This window comes from Cyclopterus lumpus, chromosome 16 (assembly GCF_009769545.1).
Source record: "Cyclopterus lumpus isolate fCycLum1 chromosome 16, fCycLum1.pri, whole genome shotgun sequence".
Classification (NCBI taxonomy): Eukaryota; Metazoa; Chordata; class Actinopteri; order Perciformes; family Cyclopteridae; genus Cyclopterus; species Cyclopterus lumpus.
This window is the reverse complement of record NC_046981.1, coordinates 9,676,255-9,698,046: the sequence shown is the minus strand read 5'-3', so window position 1 is coordinate 9,698,046 and position 21,792 is coordinate 9,676,255. Positions and strand designations below refer to the sequence as shown.

Genomic DNA, 21,792 nt, shown 5'->3' with positions numbered 1-21,792 from the left:
CCAGACATACTAAAGGCAACTGCCAATAAAGACTGTGCCCTCCAATTAAAAGGAATAATTTCAAGGTTATCCTCGTACTTGTCCAACCCAGTACTAGAATCATGGAAAACTGTGCCAAAAGCAAGTAAACTGAATAACTTTCAACCAATAACTATAACGTCCATCCTTTGGAGTATTATTTATGGATATTTGTTCATCTTATACCTCTTTGTTGAATCATGTCTGACATATCTGTAATGTGATCAACAGCTCTTTGGGTAGCTACTAAATGGACCTTGGGGTGTTACTGTCTTGTCCACTATTCCATGTGATCCTGCTGCCATTCATCGTGCATCAGACGCACTGAGGCCCGATGAGTTTGCAAGAAGTCAGAACAGCAGTTCTGTCGTCGTCTCTATTCTGGGAGGAGTCCGGGCTTTGCAACCGGACCGAGGAGTGGAGCACTTCCTGTATGCCATCCTGGAATACACCCAGTGAGTGACTCACCTGTCAGTTACAGTGTGTAGCAGTCAGACCAGTTACAGTAGCAGGTCGCTGTCACTGCACGTGGCGTCATGAACCCTCTCTCACCTCCATTCAGTTATCTGAGCTCTGGGCGGACTGTTGAGCTGTTGTTCACTTCCCTCTCTTGTGTCAGTGCAGCAGCAACAAACACGCGACAACTATCAGCAGCGAACTGTGCAAGTGAACTTTTGAGTAGGTTTTTTACAACAGTTTGTTTAGCTCCGTCCTCATGGGGGACTCGGACACCAAAGGGGCCTTAGCTCCCAGGAGAAGGGTGACTTCCGCGGCGGGGAAAAGTGCGAGTATGCTGCCGGTGAACGGGAAGTCCGCGGCGGCGTGTGAGAGCTCAGTGACCGCGGACTACGGCCACGGGAAACGGGACCGTTCACTGGAAACGGTGCGGGCCAAATCCAAGAGTGAGAAACAGAAGCGCAGGAGTTACACAAGTGATAGACTGAGGTGAGTACACCACTGCACACGTTGCAACATGTATCAAACCGTTGTTTCGTTTGAGGAAAGTTTAGTTTAATACTTAACGACAGGCGTCAATGGGCTAACTTCAACGGCCCACGGGAACGATACATTAACGTGACGTTATTGTTTCCGCTGTATTAAGTGAGTAACATCGGCTAGTTTGAATGTGCAGCGCGCAAAGGCTGCTCGGGGTCGTTTGAGGTAATAACCCCGAACAAGCCCTCAATGTGTGTCTGCGGACGACCTTTTTAATTCATACTTTGACTTTGTTAGTGCTACTTGGCAGAGTAAACGCAACTGTAGCAGTTATCTGCAAGTGTGTCTTTTCTGGGCCTGTTTCATTGAGGAGGGGCGTGTCTAATAAGGCCCCCCATAAACAGGGTGAATTGTGGGTTCGCTTAATTTCCTTAGGCCAGTTATATAATATAAAAGTATACCCTCAGTACTGTTTAGGCCCTCTCGTTACTTGGTGTACAACACCCCACGATATTTTTTTATTGTGGTGCCACGTTATCATAAGGAAATTAGAAAAGTAGTGTGTTGTTAAGGGACATACATTGAACCACACCTTTTAGATAATAGATCAATTTCTCCTTTAGTTTCCTAAGCTGCCGCCACACCTGTTTTATTGTTGGGTGCAGTCTATTGTTTTTGCTGGTATAATATATATTCCTTTCTTTCTTATCACTAGAACTAATCACAGCCATTCCTTCTTCCTAATATTCATCATTTGATGTGCAATTGAGGTGACGCTATAGAGTCAAATGAAAAATATATGTATCTTACGCTGCTGATATTCTTGATTTGTTTCACCCATTTATCTATTTTATTTCAGTAGTTGCCATAAGACACAGGAGTCCCTGCTGAGTTCAGGCAGTGGTTACAATAACTACAGAGGGATCCTGAACTGGTGTGTGGTCATGCTGGTAAGACGAAGGTTTGAACACACAACTAAACCTACCTTGCTATGCTTACAACCGCATGTCACCACCAGGAAGTAATTGTAAACGCATCTTTTTCTATATGTTTTGGCTTCCAACAAACATTTGTGTCCACTGCTTTTCAAAAACATTCTGCAAATTTGATTAATAAATTAGAGAGACAACGCAGCCTGTTAGTGTAAACAATGTGCTTCCAGTTGGCAGAGTTAGGAAACCATATTCCTGTTACCTCTGAAGTGATTGTGTTTGATTGTCTTATGTTTCAGTATAACTCAAGACAAAGAACACATGGCACATTGTGGCATATTTGTTTCTGTTGTCAGATACTAATGCAGAAGCCCAGGTGTAATGGTTAGCCTTGTCCAGTAGTAAAAGAGACCCAGGGAGAGTACAAAGTCCTGTATAAAGCAAGCAAAGTATCCAGAAATCTGTTGATTCTGCAATAGTAACACACCCCTCACTGGCCAACCAAAAGAACAGTTATTTATGTTAAACAGCATTTTCAAATCCATCTGTAATATTTAAACTGGGATAATGTCCTAAAATCCCCGGTAAACACTTCCATCTTGCTCTGTGTGCAAGTGCCCTGTCTTAATTTTGACAGTGTATTTGTCTTTACGTTTTCCACATTACAGGCTCCTTAATGTGAATTTGGTGATAATGTTCAGGTTACATTATTCGTAATAAGTGAAAGCAAAATATCTGTGAAATAAACATGAAGAGAATCAATCGGATAATCCACTGGCATTGATTAAGGCAAAGACGTATGTCAAAGTTATATAAAATAAATAATTAGTCCAAATGTATAACTATTTATATGTTATTGCTTATTTACCATGTGGAGTGCCTTGAGCACCTTGTAAAGCGCTATACAAATAAAACATATTATTATTATTATTATTATTTGTTTCCAAACAGACTCACTGTCTGTATCTGTGTTGCATCTGGTTTCCTGCCAGCTTAACAACACTGCAAAAAAAATGGAGTCTCAGCTATTTCTAAGATGTTTAAATCAAACATGTTACAGTGCAGGCAAATCATTTGAAGAATGAGAGAAAAATGTCAAAACACAAAGAATGTTTAAGTTATTCAAGTTGGCTTATTTTAAGTGCACGTACAGTTAAATAATTTAACATGATTAACAAGTTTATGTCAAGCTCAACATCTTTTGCAGCTCTTCCTCGTCTGTGCTGGAGAGAAGACGAGGCTAGCAAAGACATTCTGTTAATCCAGGCTTTGAACACAGATCGTGTTCAGAGCAGCAGGTTTTTCTTCATTCCCACTGAACTGCTGTCCCATCCCCAGGCATAGAGCCTTTGTGCTGGGTAATGAGATATTACAATCCATTTAGAAAGAGGAAAAGCGAGGAGGGGAGATAAAAAAAGAATGTGGGGATGAGGACGAGGAAGAGGAGGAGAAATAGGTTGAGGAGAGGAAAGGGATGATGTATAGAGAGGTAGAAAAGAAACAAAAGAAGAGAGATGATATGGAAGTAAGGATGCTTTTATTGGAATACAAGTGTTGCAATAACAATATGAATAAATGAAAGTAACACCTGAGACAATCAGATGAACATCCTTAACTCTTGCTTTTTGTTCCAGGTGTTGAGTAATGCTCGCCTCTTCTTAGAAAACTTGTTACGGTGAGTAAGTTTGGAGTCTTTGGACATTATTTTATTAGTGTCTTTTTCATAGGCTGATAAATGATTACTTGTCATTTAAACAGGCTTCCTAAATGCTTGTACCCAGTATTTAATTCTTAAACAGATATATTCAAAGATGCCATATAGAAGTACCAGGTTCTCAATAAATGATTATACTAATCCTGTAAAGTCTCTTAATTGATCTATTGTGACAGTATATGTTTTTTAGTGTAGCACTTTAACATCACTCCTAGAACAAGCACAGGTGTAATTAATGCAATAATGAGGACTGTATTTCACTTAGGTGAGTTGATTTCAGGGTCCTGATATTATGCATGCTGGTTAGCTAGAATGGTGTACTGGGCCAATGTAACAGAGCCATAGTTAATGCTGTTAGTCGTGCCTGAGCCTTTCCAACTCGCTGCTAAGTCAAAGTGGCTGCTGTAAGACAAAGTATATGTGTATATGTATATATATATATATATATATATATATATATATATATATATATATATATATATATATATAAATAAATAAACAAACCTGTGCTGGAGTCAATGTTAAACAATGACCTAAACTTAAATCTTCCATTTCTCTTGAATAGTAAACATCTGTGCATTGTGTAATTCTTTAATATTGACATTTTGAAAAGAAGTGACCTCAATAATTTACATTAAAATCAATATCTGTATTCTGGCAAATTAAATATGCATTTGTAATTTAGATCTGCCCTTTCCTTTCCTTTGGTCAGGTATGGTGTTTTGGTGGACCCTATTCAGGTGATTTCCTTGTTTCTGAATGATCCCTACAACTGGCCAGCAGCATGCCTGGTAATTGGTAGGTAAACGTTTCACCTGTCTAGTAAATCACCCGCTAGGAAAGCAACAACACAACCACAGTTGCACAATTAAACAGCATCATTCTGGTATTTAAGATTAAAATTTTGTTCAATATTTGGAACGGTGACTTAATTTACAATCTTAGAAAATGTTAAATTGAGCTTGAATAAAACCATTTTTTAAAAATTGGATGTTAAACCAAAGCTAGAATTACTCATAACCACCAAAGCTTGACAAATAACATGGGACATATGAGAGTAAGATTCAGCTTGAGCACAGATATATATATATATATATATATATATATATATATATATATATATATATATATATAATCTACACTGCTGAACTTTAATCTGTCCCTGTCCCTAAAGTATGCCATAGAACCACTTCAAATAATGTACAAGCAGTCAGGCAATAACACTTCAAAAACATCTTTTTGACTAAAGGGTTTTTTATATGTATTTTTATGGTATATCACACTAAAAGTCTGCAGTGGTGCAGCTTACAGTGTCTCTGGAGGGACAATCACCTGCCCCATATGCTGCACACTGGTACTGTGCTGCAGAGGGAGGGAGAGAAGTGGGAAACAAGAGAGGGGAAGAAAATAGCAGCAAAAGGGGGAGATTAAAGGATTGGGGAAGAAAGAGAGAAGGCGCTGATGTACAGTGCTGCATTGGCACAGGACACAAGGAGAGGAATGGAGATGGATGGAGTTAAGGTAAATGACCACACTGACGGTGCTTAGAGACGGGTGAGAATGGGAGTCTGTTTACAGTAACAGTGAAGCAGCTCATTCCCAGAAGACACTCAGTACTTCTAGAGTCACTGCAGCATCGTACTCACACTCCCACACACAACTACACCAACACAAGGTCAATTAGAAGTCCACAATGGATGGTAAAACCAAGCAGTCTTCCATTGAGGCAACTGTTCCTGTGAGTGAACCAAATAAAACTGACACTAATGTAAAATATCTCACTACATTATAAGTCTCTCTTTGCCAAATCATCCCTGTGGATACTTGGTGAAAGGTGTGTCTAACAGGTGCTAAATATTGCTGTTTGTTGCACGTTCGGCGTTCAAAATTAGCTGATTTTCAAAGTTGCTCAACAGGCCTGTTTCCAAAATTTAAACACACATTAGCAGTGGCGTGCTATACATTTCCTGATGTCTTTGTTCTTCATTTAGAATAGAGTATTGATGTGTGAGAAAGAACTGAAAATAAAATAAACACATTCAACATTTTATTTGCTGAAATGAAATGAAATGTTAGCTAATTATGTTTTAATAATTTGTAAAAAGTAATTGTAGTAAAAGACACCGATGTCACTCTGAATACAGAATCTCATGCAACTGTAATGAGCATTTCTGCAGAAAGATAGTGACGCCTACTTTATCTTACTCACTGCAAGTGACGACACACTTGCCTCATCGACAAATCTGCTTATCGCCACATGAAAAATAGTTTTGCACGTAAGGCTTTAGTTCCCTCTTCTCTTGTCTCTTCATAGCATAAGTGAGTATACCATGAAGTCAAAAACAAGCATGTAACCGATTTGGGATGGCAATGCTGATGAATAGTTGCATTGATGACAGATTGATAAAACCCAGTAATCAAAATGTCTGACAGTTAACACATCTGCTCACTCTAGATTAGATTGACTGACATGCTAATGCTCTGATTAGGGTCTTAAAATGGAACAATTGCTGCAATTATGTGCCATCAGTGTGGCTCAGCTGGGTCTAGTCAGAGTAATTATTAATGAGCAATCTACATACCAGTGGTTTCCTTAAGTTCTGCAGTGAGTCACCCTGAAGTTTAAACTGAAAGTTCTACACACAATTCAGGCCAATTTGCTCCTCACAGAATCGGGCTCAGTGGCAGCAATCAATGCATAATAAAGAGTGCATTAAATACAACGTTCAGTCCAAACTGCTTTTGGCTCCCAATACTTGCCTTTTCCCTCTAAAATCAGGATATTCTAGCTGCGTAATACAAAGCAAGTTCTCTTTTTTCTTCCTTTTCTAAAGATCTGAAAATGGCCACAATAGAATATAAAATGAAGATGTGCTATATTTGCATGTGCATGCTCAACCACTCGATTGCCTTGTCACTCGAACTAACTAGCAGTTGGCATATGCTGTGCAACACATATGCTCTGTTAGTGCCGGCTCATTTCTTTCATCAGGTGTTCCCGTTTAATTGTGTGTGTGTGTGTGTGTGTGTGTGTGTGTGTGTGTGTGTGTGTGTGTGTGTGTGTGTGTGTGTGTGTGTGTGTGTGTGTGTGTGTGTGTGTGTGTGTGTGTGTGTGTGTGTGTGTGTGTGTGTGTGTGTGTGTGTGTGTGTGTGTGTGTGTGTGTGTGTGTGTGTGTGTGTGTGTGTGTGTGTGTGTGTGTGTGTGTGTGTGTGTGTGTGTGTGTGTGTGTGTGTGTGTGTGTGTGTGTGTGTGTGTGTGTGTGTGTGTGTGTGTGTGTGTGTGTGTGTGTGTGTGTGTGTGTGTGTGTGTGTGTGTGTGTGTGTGTGTGTGTGTGTGTGTGTGTGTGTGTGTGTGTGTGTGTGTGTGTGTGTGTGTGTGTGTGTGTGTGTGTGTGTGTGTGTGTGTGTGTGTGTGTGTGTGTGTGTGTGTGTGTGTGTGTGTGTGTGTGTGTGTGTGTGAGCATGGTTTATGTAGACAGCAGAGGGCAGGTGTAATGCTTAATTCGCTCAAATACTCAACCTGAGACCAAACCAGTGCACACATTATTCCTGAAACCAACATATCTTACTGTAATTCTGAGATTTGTATTCATACGTTTATCCTGCATCGTCCCTTCAGGATGGAGTCTGTAAGGAAAACATGTCATCTTGACTCTTTTTATAGGAACTGACATGAATCTCTCGTTGTGTTTTGACAGTGTCCAATGTGTTCGTTCTGGTGGCTCTCTACACAGAGAGGCAGCTGTCGAAGGTGAGTGGACAAACCAGCTTGCATTTAAACATCACAACACTGTGGATTTGAACTGAACTGTTGAATTCAGAGCACTTTCATAACTCCCAGGGGGGATTATTTTTCTAAAACTGACTGACTAGCTGACCCTCCCCAACTGCATCTGCAAATGTTAAATGGTAAAATGAGAAATTAGTTTCACCATCTGCATTTAGGGCATATTCAGTTATGCTCTGTCTGTTTGGCATGAATATGGAACATCGTGAGCTTTTCAAAACTTTAATAGGCCTCCATAACTGTTTTATTCCAAAGATCTGTTCAAAAGCAGAGCGAAGAAATACTTAAATTGTTCATGTTCTTCACATTGTTTTTACAAAAAAACAACTATAAATTACTTAAATAAAAAATGTGCAAGCTAAATAAATACAGTTAGTTGGGGGATGATGGGTAAAAATAGGACAACTTGTCTTCAAGATTGAATGTACAAACCCCTGCTGTTCCTCTTTGCCTCTCTTTCTGCCCAGGGTTCATTCACTGAACTTGTGGGATTTCTGGTCCACTGCATGAACATGGCAATCATGCTGACTCTCCCTGCTGCAGTGGTGCTATTGGTCCCTTGCGTTACCCCAGGTAAAATGTTTTTTTACTGTTATTAAAATACCAACTCTCCAGCCTGGCTACTATCCCCTGTACAGGCCGGTAGCATCCATGATGCAGCCAAACCATTAACCATTCATTGGTAGTTAACAATGTTGCCACGTGTATGAAGCAGAAAATAATGAAATTTGTAATTAAGATTAGGAGGACATTCATATCCTTGCCCTTCAGAGATACAGACGACCAGTTTGATGGTGCAGTAAAAGACATCTCTTATACAGAGCCATAATTGGTCGGTTAGTGGTAATGGACCAGTTGGTCATGACTGGATTATTTCCAGCTGGCTCTGAGGAGAGGAGAAGAGAGGAGAGATGCCAAAGTAGGTGTGGTTTAAAGTACAGGGTCATCCAAGGGTCACCTTCTTCTGTCTTCATCAGGCTGCCTGACAGACACCATGGCCGCCCCTCCACAAACGATCCGATTCACCCATGATGCATTAGTCACACCTTACACAAAATGATACACCAGCACACTATAATCCTCTGAGTGATTCATTCAAAACAATAGGGCTCCAGTTTAGTTTAAAAGTGTCACTGTTCAGGTCTCATTTTTCCCTTAACCTACAAACGATCCACAGGAGAAGTGTTTCACCCTATTAACATAATATTTAGCTTGACTTGTTTCATGCAATGTTCCTCTCTCTTGGTATACTATCCTCTCCTCTCATCTGTTCTCTCACTGGGAGGTGATGGAGTAAAGGATTCAGTCCATCTGTCTGTCTGTTCACTCTGCGCTGCTGTTCACACAGGAAGGGCGATGACAGAGAGAGTGTGTGTGTGTGTGTGTGTGTGTGTGTGTATATATTATATGGACTCTAAAGAAAGACAAACACTTTTGGGGTTTTTAGAATACAGGTAGCACTCAGGTGATGAATGAGAACGGTAGAAATCCTCGGTCCTTCTGTGCTTCGGTGATGATTGGAAGTTTTTATCCACTTCCGGTAAGCTCCACCTCTCTGTGTTTCTGTGATTATCATATACAGTCGCTCTCTTGGGAGCCAATCTGTGTCTAGAAGCCACATAGAGCCAGAGAGACAGATGGTTGATGGATAAGATCTGCTGTGGTTTGATGCCAGGTGTGCCGACCTGCACCTCACCGTATTGGCACAACAGGCCGTTTTTATTTGTGTGGATGTGTGTCTTCCCCTCTGTTCAGCATGATCCTTTGCTTCAAACATATGGTGACTATTGATAAAGCCCTGTAGGCAAACTGCTCAGTTAGTGTGTGTGTAAACTACACAATTATTAATCTAACATCAAATAGTTGTTTTATATCGCCTACAGCGACATAGTTTTTATGACTGCAGTTTATACAGTAAACATGGGGACTATACTGTATAATGATGATGTCCTTGGCATAGTCCGACTGCTCTCATACTTTTAGCTGAGATGATTTATTTAGCTGGACATGTTTTGCTGTTTGTTCAAGAGCAGATGACGACCGTTCTTTCTCTCTTCCCCTTCCCCTTTCGTTGTTTTGCATTCAATTCGGTTCGTCTCTCTCTCCATCTCACACTGTTTTGCCAACTTTCTTCTCCTCTTTCTCTCTACTCTCTCCCTACTTCATCACTGTGTTCTACCATCCATTGGCTTGCCCTCATCTCTGCTTCTCATCTTCCCATACTTGTAGGCAGTATATCATTTGGTTACATGTTCTCCCATTTCAGCTTCATCCAAATCTCTCCCTCTCTCTTTCTCCGTCAGTTGGCGGTGCATTCGTTCTTGGTACTTACACCATCCTCTTCCTAAAGCTCTACTCCTATAAGGACGTCAACATGTGGTGCAGAGAGCTGAGCACGATTAAAGCCAAGACATTGGCCAGGTCGCTATCTTGTAAGTCACAAAAACACAAGCACATACATTTGACCAGGGAGGGCTTGCATACTACATGTAAGAGCTAAATGAGAATTAATTATTTGCTAATTTTACAGTCAGTTTCTGTGTATGTTTTAAATGCCTTACATCAGCCCCTTGCTTATTTGGTTACAGTGACATCTAATGGCAGATACCTGGTACTGCAGCTTTTTGATAAAATGGAAGTTTCTTGATTAAAGTTTCTTGAAGAAATCTTGATTATGTAGCAGAGATTATTGCACGTCAACATCCCCACTTGATTGTCATTATATAATGTTCTCCGTATTTGTACTTAATGCAATGTTTTACACACACTTCACATGTCTGTGTATACATTCTGCAGGTCCCTCAGCACAGCACCTCAATGGAGGCGACCCTAAGGTGTGTTACCCTGGCAACCTCACCATCAGAGGTACTCGAACAACTTTCTAGAGTTTGTATGAAACTTTATTGATAATGTTTCTAGTGCCACTGCCTCTTTTACCTGTTTCCACATATTTTGACTGTCACTTTGACCTCCTCTCCATCTCTGTAGACATGTGCTACTTTGTCTTCGCTCCAACTCTGTGCTATGAGCTCAACTTCCCTCGCTCTCCTCATATCCGCATGAGTTTCCTGCTCAGGAGACTGTTTGAGATGGTGAGGAAATATCTCATGTCAGCTTCAGCCAGAAATTGATACCTTTGCAGTGTAGCTGCATGTTCAAGTCAAAAAGCCCCCCCCCCCTTCCTGATAGTGATTGATCTTAGAAGATCTTAGGAGTGTTTTTGTGTTTACAAGAATCTCCCAAAAGAGAACACCAGAGCAAGAACTCCTTCACAACCTTTAAGAGCTCTGTGTTGGCTTTTCGTGCTCGTGAAGATTATTTCAGGGAAAACTAGACATCTCTCTTTTAAACATCATGGGATAATTTCTTTTCAGCAGTGATGCAGAACTAAAATTAACTTCTTTAAGAGTTCCAAAAGCTCCATCGTTTGGTATCTGATGCACTCCCCATATTCTCTTGTCACTCACTTTATTGATGTGTGTCTTTGCCCCCAGCTGTTCTTCATCCAACTGTTAGTTGCTCTCACTCAACAGGTAAAGTCTTATAATGTTTTTTTTAGTGTCATGTTCTAAGGTATGGATGTCAGAAAACAGCATAACATTGCTTTTTGCTTTCTTCCTATCAGTGGATGATTCCCATCATTCAAAGTTCCATGAAACCACTAGAGGTGAGGAGGACAGAATGACAGCGAACATTTTACTGCGAAGAAAACAACATGGTTTCTTTTTTTTCATATGCAAAGTGCAACGGTGCATCACTTGTTAATCTATGCATCGCTCTTCTCTTTAGGACATGGATCTGTCCAGGATGACTGAGAGACTTCTCAGACTAGCTGTGAGTGAAACACAACATATGCACCTGCATCTGTACACCTAGAACCTTTGACTAAGGCTGTTTGTCTTAAAGCTTGTTATTGTTATGTTGTTAGTGATTGACTCTACACGAGAATGTACCATGACATTGTTGAGAGTACGGGTAGGAAACATCGGGTTTTGCATCAGGCTTTGACTTGCTGTTGACATCTCCTCCCGAATGTCTCACAGTCCTATATTTAGTTGTTGTTATTGTTCATTGTTCCGTCCCTTTCTCTAACCCGTCTCCAGGTTCCTAATCACTTGCTGTGGCTGATGTTTTTCTACGGGTTCTTCCACTCGTCTATGAACTTCACCGCTGAGCTGCTGCGCTTTGGAGACAGACGGTTCTACAATGATTGGTGGTAAGTTTTGGGTGTGAACTTCATGAGATGTGGTGAACTGTGCTGGTAGGACTGACTGGGTCTTTACACCACATCACTGGTTTTTGCTTCTGTGTGCATGGGAATGGATTTGCGTGCTTACTCATGAATGAAAACGTGAAGTGTATGCGAGCACGTGTGGTAGATAATGTCAGTACTTTTGCGAAAATTATAGAGGGGGAAGTCATTTTATATGATGTACGTTTGCTGATATTAATACATCTACTGCATCACTCAATGCACTGTAACTTAATTACTATTGTTTCCTCTTTTCCTGTAAGACCATAACGATTCTAGACCTTTCATTTTCATCCATATTGATCCAACTGCCTTAGATCAATTGTTTAAACCCTGTAATGCTTCAACACTCCATTTGCTGACTCTCTTTCAGGAACTCTGAGACGGTGACATATTTCTGGCAGAACTGGAACATCCCTGTACACAAGTGGTGTCTACGGTGAGTTATTACACTGCTCGCACTGAGAGGGAGCATTGAAATGTATTGAAGTGAACACGGGGGACAGCAGTGGGTCTGATGCGGGGAGAAAGACTTAACAAGGCACACTGATACGTTTGGGAAATGGATTCATCTGGCTGTGAGAGAGTAAGTACTAGTAATAAATGCGGCGCCTGCAGCCAGTTCCACATAAACGAACACAGCAGCAGCAAATGCAGTGAGGTTATATTAAACAAGACAAAGCAAATGAAATGCTATTTAAAGGGTTTAAAGCCTATTTACTTTGAATTCCTGTCATTGTGGGAGAATTGCAGCAGAGTTAAGATACTTCCACAGGAATTATTACACATTAGGAAAACGTTTTTGGCATTTTGATTTACAATACGGGTCCATCCACCACATCATCTGTCCATTCATCCATTTCAAAATCTGTGTTTTTGTCTGTCTTGCAGGCACTTTTACAAGCCACTGCTTAGAAGAGGATTTAGTAAAATACTCAGCCAATCAGCTGTCTTCTTCTTGTCGGCTTTCTTCCACGAGGTAAGAGCTGAGAACAAAGACCACTTCCTCTGCTCATGTTGACACTGAAAATGTCCCTTACATCATAAATGTCCTCAGAAATCCTGTTTCAGGGAAATGTCTTGGATTATATTTTATAGAGAGCACAATTTATTTGATAATGTTTCCTTTGTCTTTTGTCTGTGTCAGTACTTGGTGAGCGTTCCTCTCAGGATGTTCAGACTGTGGGCCTTCCTGGGCATGATGGCACAGGTAAGACCCAACACCTTCCCTGATGATAAACGTAGCTGGTGGTCGGCACAAACCAGTCATATAAATGCATATATATTTTTTATTTGAATCTGCATAATAAGCCTTGTTATCTAGGTCCTTCTTAATGTTTAAAAAGGTAAGGAAATGAGTGTGGATAGGCTAGAGGTAGCATTGCATTTAGTTCAGTTTATTTGTGTAGTCAAATAATACCAAAAGTCAAAATAAAGACAAGTGGTTTGGCCTTGGCTTCAGTATCATTAACTTAATTAACATAACCTATTAGCAAGGGCATATTCGATGCATCATGGGGACTTTAGCAGAACAAGAGGTAATATCAGGGCCTCTTGGTCTTTGCTGAGTTTGTTAGTTTGTTATTCACTACATTGAGTCATAAAACACAGACAATAGAAATCAGAAGAAAACACTTATGTGAGATTGTAATTAATCTTTAAAAACCCAATCACCCATTGTGTTCATTCATTTCAAATTTGTGATTACTCTTCAGCTTCCATTGGCCTGGTTTGTGAGTCGCTTCTTGCACGGTACCTACGGCAACGCTGCGGTTTGGATCTCAATCATCATCGGTCAGCCATTCGCCATCCTGATGTACGTCCACGACTATTACGTCCTGCATTACAGACAGGAGGCTGACTGACGTGCACACACACACACACTGTATCGACAATCTCTCTCATTTTGACTCACAAACAAACACACAGAAGTACCACGCAGCTATCGTACTTTGTATAATTGTATCTCCTTGCAGTGTAATGTTCTTCTTAACAGAAAATGAAGTTGAATCTTGAAAACTCCCTGTAATGTCGGGAGTGAGGCCTCTCTTCTTCAGTGGTATCGTCATGCAGCTTTTCACTCAGGTGTTTTTTCTCTTCTGATGGACAACTTGGGTACCGTGTAATGTTTTGCTGCTCTGCTCGGCTGTGTTCATGGCCAGTATTATGACTGTGGCTGCATTTGATCAATCGATTTAAGTGCTTTTGTAAAAGTGGAGATTTATGATCCAATGTGTTTCCTTATCACCAGCCAAAGGGGCTTAATCTATCTGGTGTTCAATGTAAATGGAACACCACTAAGAAGAGTATGATTTTATTAATGTACATTTTGTCTGTTTTTTCTTCTGTTTACCTAAGTGCCATTTTAATAATACAGCACACATCAGTTTTGGGGTGATTTGTGTTGTTGTCATGTCTACTGATGCGTCTAACTACAATTTGTGTGTCGTAAAATAAACATTCAGAGTTCAATTCAAGACTTTTATTTTTTAGTGTGTTATTTGTTGCTGATCAGATTTTTTTTAATACAACATTTCTAATTAGATCAAGGCAAATAGAGATTTAAAGCAAAAGGTAGGTGTGAAACTCACACAAGAGACAGGGAGCCAGACTCCCATTGCTTTGGTATATTTGTTATACAGTAGGTGACAAATGTATGCAAACATGTACCACAAGGACATTTCTGAGTCAGACTCCCTTTTTATTCAGCTGTACGAGTAAACTTACAGGTCCATGTCACAGAAAGAGATACTCCAACAACACACCTTCTTGGCCAGTAAAAATAACTTTCTTTAGTACTCTCATTGTTAAACAAAATACCTCACTTCCCTTACATCCCAAATCATCACTGGTATCTAATCCATCTAAACTCCTTTTACATCATTATTTATTTTTCTCATATGTCTTCTGAGATCACATATTACTGTTTTGACGTGATAACATCTACCACGTCTCTGGGATGTGTCCATACTCATTTTTGATTCTCACATTTTCTTGTATAAGTTTCACTCGTACAGACATTTAACACGCCACAAGTCAAATGACTTAAGAAGTCTTATATCATCTTGATTCGTGAACCTACCGGGCTTAATATCAAACTTAAGACGGCGATGAACATAATTGCTATTTACTTTGCTATTGGGCATCTCAGCCAATAGATGCAGACAGGAGGCTGCATATATTGGCACACACAGACACACAAAGCTGTGTGTGTTTGTGTGCAGATTTGTCATCCAGAAACGGAACAGGACAGGACTTGCGAACCTGTATTTTGTCAGCTTGACAGTAAATTAAACAGAAAGTCTGAGACGTCTCACGAAGATTCTGTATAGGCGTGTGTACGTGCTCTGTGAGTGACATCTGGTTAAACAATCGTCAGTGAGGATTAGAGTGTAGATGTGACATGAGACGTGGCTTTGCAGAATATCAAATACAATGTAGAGTATCAGCGCTCAAAGAAAAAAATATATATATATTTTCTGCTTCAACTTTTTTTGCTTTATATTGCAAGGATTAAGGACGTGACTCACAGTTTTAGCAGAAGTAGCAATGCTAGTCTGGGGACATGTGCACATGAAGGGACTCACTGGAAACCAAAACATTACTGCTTATTGTCAGGCTTTGGAAAATGCTGACTTCCTCTGCGATAGTAAGGTGATTTTAGTGGCAAAAAGTCATTTTCTTCAGGGGGTCATTGAAGTCTCACTGTACTTGAGGGTAACGGTTTACAAGCGATGTGGTGGGCAAGCATCTTTTCTGCTTGCATCTTGACAAGAGAGATATGTGCAATTATTTGTTTGAGCAATCGATTCCTCACATCTGTCCTCATAACCGCCACCGATGTCAAAAAATAAGCTTTTGCTGCAGGACAGCCGTAATCCTCCATCTATCCCCCTCTCACTCCTGACAAATAAACCGTGAGAGAGAGGACGTGTGGGGGGGTGGGGGGAACCTCGTCATTTCTCATCTCTCCTCTTACTATTCAGACAGTTCCTGTCATAAACAAAGCTTTCCAGTTCCCCTGGTTGGACTGAGTCACTCATGTATGCACTTCTCTCTGTATATCTGCACGCACACACATATGTCATGCACCGATCCTCCTACCTTTACATATGGACAGGCATACTGTACTCATTCTGTGTTCCAATTATGGCTTTATCTAAATTATTTTCCTTCACACCTCCCACTCTCTCTCTCTCTCTCTCTCTCTCTCTCTCCTTTCCTCTGTCCCCATCCTGCATCTTCTCCTTGTGCTGGTCCCCAGTAACAGGTTGATCAATGGCTCTTCTCCTGACATCCGTTATTCCGGATCTTTCCGAGAAACGCTGACATGCTGTGAGTGATGATGATCCTCTAGACAGGAAACTAGGAGACACAAACCTGTCTCATTCTAAAAGATGGATGGAGCGCAGGTCCAGGGACACGTTGTGAAGACACAGCCTGAGCCTCATCTGAACACAACTTTTTGTGTATTTAGATTTAAGTATTTAGGTGATAAACCAAACAATTATACAGCATGTCCTAAATAACTGTTTAAATGAGAGATACTCAATACAAAACCCGATTTTTACCCTGATGTTTTGCTTTTCATACAGATTTTTGTAATTGCAAAAACACAAAAACTGGTACTGAAACCAGTAAGTCAGGTGCCCATTGACCAGGTATAATGACCCATAAGCATATTGTCTGCTTTACACTAAGTTTGAAATTTACAGTTTTAGCAAATAACCCAATGCGGTATCTACATAAGTTCATTATTAAAAACTAAAGCCTGTGTGTGTTGTACAGTATGAATAGGATTCAGGTTTGCTAATTGGTGTGCACAACAATGGAGGGAGTTTGGACCGTTAGAGGAAGTAATTACAATATACTGTATTTTATTTACGAAACAATACAGTAATTAAGTTCAAGCCTTCTTCACTTACGTAATTGGGTCCAATGTTATAAATATAAGAGTATTGAGAATAAACACTGCTTACAGCATACAGCAAATTAGGAAGACTATTTGGTGAGTGTGTGTAGATGAAGAGTTTATATAGTTTTAAATGAACTATTTGCTGTAGTGAGAGATATAAGATAGTTTGTGTGGATATCTTTTTTTTCCTATGTAGTTTTGCCCTAGATTCAGAAATTGTGTTGCAGAAAACTATATTTGACTATGAAAAAAATATTTTCCTGCAGCAGAAAAATCAAATTCCCCACCGACATACGTTTGCTTTATTGTAATGTTTCTAAAAGTAATTCATTTGTGTGCTTTTTCTGAAAAATGTTTCTTCTTCTGTCAAATTGATAACATCCACAATTCAAATGACCTCAGCCATAACTCAGTATTTACTGTCTCTGTGTCGAGATGAGAAGCAACATCAAATCACTATTAAGCCTGATTTGTTTTGTAGCTCAACAGATTGAGATGAAAAGGTCTGCTCAGGTTCACGAATTTGTGTTTTGAGTTTTTTTAATATATATATATATATATATATATATATATATATATATATATATATATATATATATATATATATATATATACTGTATATCACTGTGAATCACGACAGCACAAATCGGAAGGCTTTCTGTCATCGTCTTCCAGTTCGCTCATATATCACTTTTTATTCATGATCGGGATGCAGATCAGGTAAATCCCTTCTCCTCGATAGAGCCCATGTTATTTAATATTAAAAAGGAAGAGATCTATAAGTGCATCAACACATGCAGGTGGTTTTTCATTCACTTCTTAAATTTCGTAAAGGAAAAAAGTATCTTTATACTATTTATTGGCATTACACAAACATTCCGTTTTCACAGTCCAAAGTCAACATTTTAAGGATACAAGGTTTTTGGGGTTATATACTGGTACTGATGTATGTTTCAAAATGGGTTCATTATATGATTACTAAATATAACATTGCACAGTTTACTAGCTACTTAAGTAGATGGTTGTATACTAAGTCAGCTAATTAGAACTAGCAGGTTGATTAGATAGTTTAGTCTTTTGTATGGTTGTATTTTTAAAATATCTTTTATTCATTTGAGACAATTTGTTTAAAGCACTTGTTTGGAAACAGCAGACGTAATCTTCTCACTAAAAATGGTGAATACTGAATACTTTTCAACAGCTCTCATGTTCCTCTCATGCTCTCATGTTCCTTCAAACACAATATACTACACATTAAACCCAATATACTGCACATTATTTCACAATGGAGAAACGTTATGGCCCAGTCACATATGAAGCTATGTGCTGGAGATGTGGTGTGCTTGAGGATATCTGGAGTGTGCGTCGATGTGTGCTCTAGCATTGGTGTGTGCACACTGTACATGGACAGACATGTAAACACATACTAAGACTTCCTGTCTGAAGCCAAACTGAGGGAAGATTTAGATTGAGAGGGGTGGAAGTAGAAAGACAGAGTCATTGAAGAGAGAGAGAGAGAGAGAGAGAGAGAGAGACTGAAAATGATGCTAACGCGGAAAGAAAGAGAAGGAGAGAAGAAGAAGAACGGCACGTGGAAAGGAGTGAGACCTTGAACAGTTGAAGAAAGATCTCAGGATGTTTGACGAATCAATACACTGAGTAACGGCAGACAGGCTGACAACGTAACAGAAATGGCAGCAATGCACATGTCTGAAGGGGTGTGTTGATCACTCCAGCCAACTGGCATGACTCAAGAATCGGAGAGGAGACACAACTGACAAGTGATTTCTCACTGAAATGCTGAACCTGCTCCAGACAGAACAGTGACGGATGTAACTGGATGTTTAGAGATGATGCAAGGGTGCAAAGGTCACTAAGGGTAGAAGCATCCTTACTGCGGAAGAGATCCAGCATCACCTGGTTGGACGCTGACGGACATGAGGACACATCAGCTTCACCAGAAACAGATTTGACTTTTACTGGAGTTGGTCTACTGGTTTGACTGGTTAGTCTCTCCTTTTTCTCTAAAAGGTAGGTTGGATAAACTGTGTCTACAAACAGTATTCTGTTTTTTCAAAGAGAGAAAAAGTAAATTAGATCTTACAGTTATGTTTCAACCAGAAAACTAGACTAATACAAAAAAACAAAAAGTAACAGATCGGTGTACTATAAATGACGTGGATAATTGTTACATTGAATAGACTGAATGAGTAAGCAAAATCATCCACGAAAGGACTTTTGAGTGTTACAAGAAGTTACGATAACACTCCATTTCAGAGAATGTTTGTAGCGTGTTACACATCAGAGTTCACGGAAAGACCCCTGTGAACTTATATTGCATGTACACGTGCGACCATCACTAACATTGGAGTTACAGAGGCAACAAAAATGTTCCCGTTTGCCCTGAGGGGCTTTTTGTGAAGCTATAATTTGATGCAGGGCAGCGTGAGATCTGTATTCTCCTACCCCATCCTGTCTGTCTCCCTTTCTTTATATCTCTCTCTTTCACACACATACACACACACACATAAACGGGACTCCCACGCTGCTGGAATTTATTTGGACAGTGTTATTTGTGATCTGCCTCTGGGCCCTATGCTCTCCTCTCAGTATCACTTTACAGTCATTACATCACTGCAGTCTTTGATGTCAGAAGAGGAAGAGCAACAATGGGACGGCAGCAGTGATGCATTAGATTGCTATCATATCATCGGCGTATACTCAAATCAGAGGTCAACACAAACGTATCCAACAGTTTAGCAAATCCAACAGTTTTCTAAATGTTATATAATTTCGTCTCTGCATTTGGGTTTTATCATTTTACCCAAATCTGATTATGCTTGCTAGTGTTTAGGCTGACTTATCAGCTTGACAATAGGCCTACCATGCACACACTTTAGAGTATAGTTACAAAGGAATGGTTTCTGTGGGCTCAAATGTTTCTTTGATCCTTATTTTAACTCTAATGCAGGAATGAAGCCTTTGATCCAAACCATGCTAGAAGTTCTTTAATGTGTGGTGCTTTACACTAAATGCTAACACATTTTGGTTTAGCATGTTAGCATTCTTACATAAACTTTAGCCGTTGGGAACGTCATTACTTTTGAAAGTATTTGGCCAAGATGTGTTGCTCCTCCTGCATCCAGCGCTGTCATTTGTCGTGACGTAGTTGGATGAAAGGATGAACTACAGGCTATATGAGCTTGTGTCCAACTCTAGGTAGCCAGGGGGGCAAATGCTGGGGGGCGACTGCAGCACGCTCTAGATGCCTACAGTGAGCAGCTGTTTCTTGGTTCTCTTTGTTTGGATTGCAAACTGGCTACTTTTACATTAGAAAAAAAATGGCATCCCAACATATGCAGGGGATATTATGGACGAGGATACATTTTACAGTGTTTTGGCTGACTTGGATATTCAGAGGTATTTATTCGAGCCAGAGTGTACGACAGAAGGAAGGCCACCGAGGGAGGCAGAGTCTGCTCCTGCCCTACAAAAAGATGTTGCCGGCCGTCGGAAGCATGTGCGCAATGCATCCTGGTATGTGAGCCGAGCTTTCTCCGTCAATTTAGCACGCACTGAAGAATGTACTGCTTCCATTCACTACATTTACCATCAGCACTGATTGGACATCCACATAAAAAGGTGGCACATTTGCCTGAGATGTACAGGTGGACTCCAGGAGACCATGACATCACTGTTGGGTGTGGCTACAGGTGCAACAGAGCACTCCTCTTCAGCTTTGGATAGTTAGGTCAGGATATGTTGGAGCCATTTGTTTCTGAACAGATAAGTGGGTTTAACGCGCAATTTCCCCAGAGCAGCGCTCATACCGCTCGTTAGCGCTGTTTACGATGATGAACTATAGCTCCCAGGAAGATGAACAATATCAGGGGACGTTACTGTGAAAACACCCATTTATTTCCTTCAATGGTCTTAATGTTCTACGGCTTGACTGATCTTGTTAAAGCAGATAAATCATATTATTAATGCCTCACCCTCAGCTGAGCATATTATTCTCATTAGCCTGAATAGACTACATATTTCATTAGCCCAACGATTATTTTGCTGAGAGAGATTAGTAGTGAGCCACGAGCAGACACAACACAAACCTATCCAGTCTGGCATTCACATGAGCAATTAAACTACATTTGTCACGGAAGAATAGGGTAACATTCCAGCCTCCAGCCAATTAGGGGTCGAAACTCATTGGGACGCTCTATGGAAAATATGGTGTTCACCTCATTTTTTATGTTGCCTGTTGATTTATTATGACTTTGACTTGATCAATACGTTTTGTTTTGCATCTGCGTCATCGTCCTCAACTCATACTCTGCTGTTGTTAATATGTAAAGTCTGATCTCGATCCATCCTTCCATCCTCACACCATATCCCATTGAGATCCATTACATGTGGCACAGTCACTGACTGCCCTCTGCTGTCTATAATATTCACGCCTGGTAGATTGTGGTATTTTGCATATTTGCATATTTTCCTTCTCACAGTTGAAAACACCATATGGAAAGGGTCACATAGTTAAAGCAAGTGTCTAATTGTATAAAGTCTGCTAACAGCAGGATTGTGCTAGTGATTATCACCACACTGTGAACATGTGAAATGTGGATGAAAAGCTGCTGCATTCTGTCACAGGGACATCTGTTACAGTTTCTTGTTCACCTATGAACTAGTCTACATTTGAACTGTTCTCTGCACTTGTAAGCCGTTATTGCACATATTCTACCTTTAGTTCCACCTCTATTCACTTTGCAGAGATGTTAGTATAATCACTGGATGTCTCATCGAGTGCCTTCTCACCAATGCATGTGTTTCTGGGGTTGTAACGGTCTCAGTGCTGCACCCATTGAATTAATGTAAACGTATAGACTAAGATTACTAAAAACTTGAAATTGTAAACATCCGGGAAATCTTGTCCACACACAGAATTTATTCAGTTTTCCCAAATCCACTCTGTTTATACCAATTACGAGAGGAATGCGCCATCTTTCTATGAGGTAAATAAACAGGCGGAACAGATTACAATTGATTCACACAGGCACAAAGTTACTATTTGTGGTTCAGATCTGATCTGACCTTCTTTTCAAATGAAGCTATTTCTTCTTCTCGTACGACTGCCAATGTAAAAGTCACATCTCGGCCAGAAAGGGGGAGGTGTCTTTACGAAAAGAAAGGTTGGGCCACATTCAAATTTACACATTTATTACTGGAATTAAAAAAAAAAAT

At 40.1% G+C, this 21,792-nt stretch overlaps 1 protein-coding gene across 2 annotated transcripts; it reads left to right on the top strand.

Moving 5' to 3' along the window:
* Positions 1-476: 476 nt before the first annotated feature.
* On the top strand, positions 477-14,116 carry dgat1b (diacylglycerol O-acyltransferase 1b). 2 transcript variants are annotated; one of them, XM_034554065.1, is made up of 17 exons: positions 477-963; positions 1,817-1,904; positions 3,521-3,561; positions 4,313-4,398; positions 7,299-7,351; positions 7,855-7,960; positions 9,691-9,819; positions 10,184-10,252; positions 10,376-10,479; positions 10,882-10,920; positions 11,013-11,054; positions 11,177-11,221; positions 11,491-11,603; positions 12,013-12,078; positions 12,531-12,618; positions 12,787-12,849; positions 13,355-14,116. In XM_034554065.1, exons 1-17 carry the CDS (start codon positions 734-736, stop codon positions 13,502-13,504), a joined length of 1,512 nt encoding a protein of 503 aa, XP_034409956.1. In that variant the 5' UTR covers positions 477-733; the 3' UTR covers positions 13,505-14,116. The 2 variants fall into 2 exon arrangements, with proteins under 2 accessions (XP_034409956.1, XP_034409955.1); XM_034554064.1 differs by having other exon boundaries at positions 1,814-1,904.
* The last annotated feature ends 7,676 nt before the right edge of the window (positions 14,117-21,792 follow it).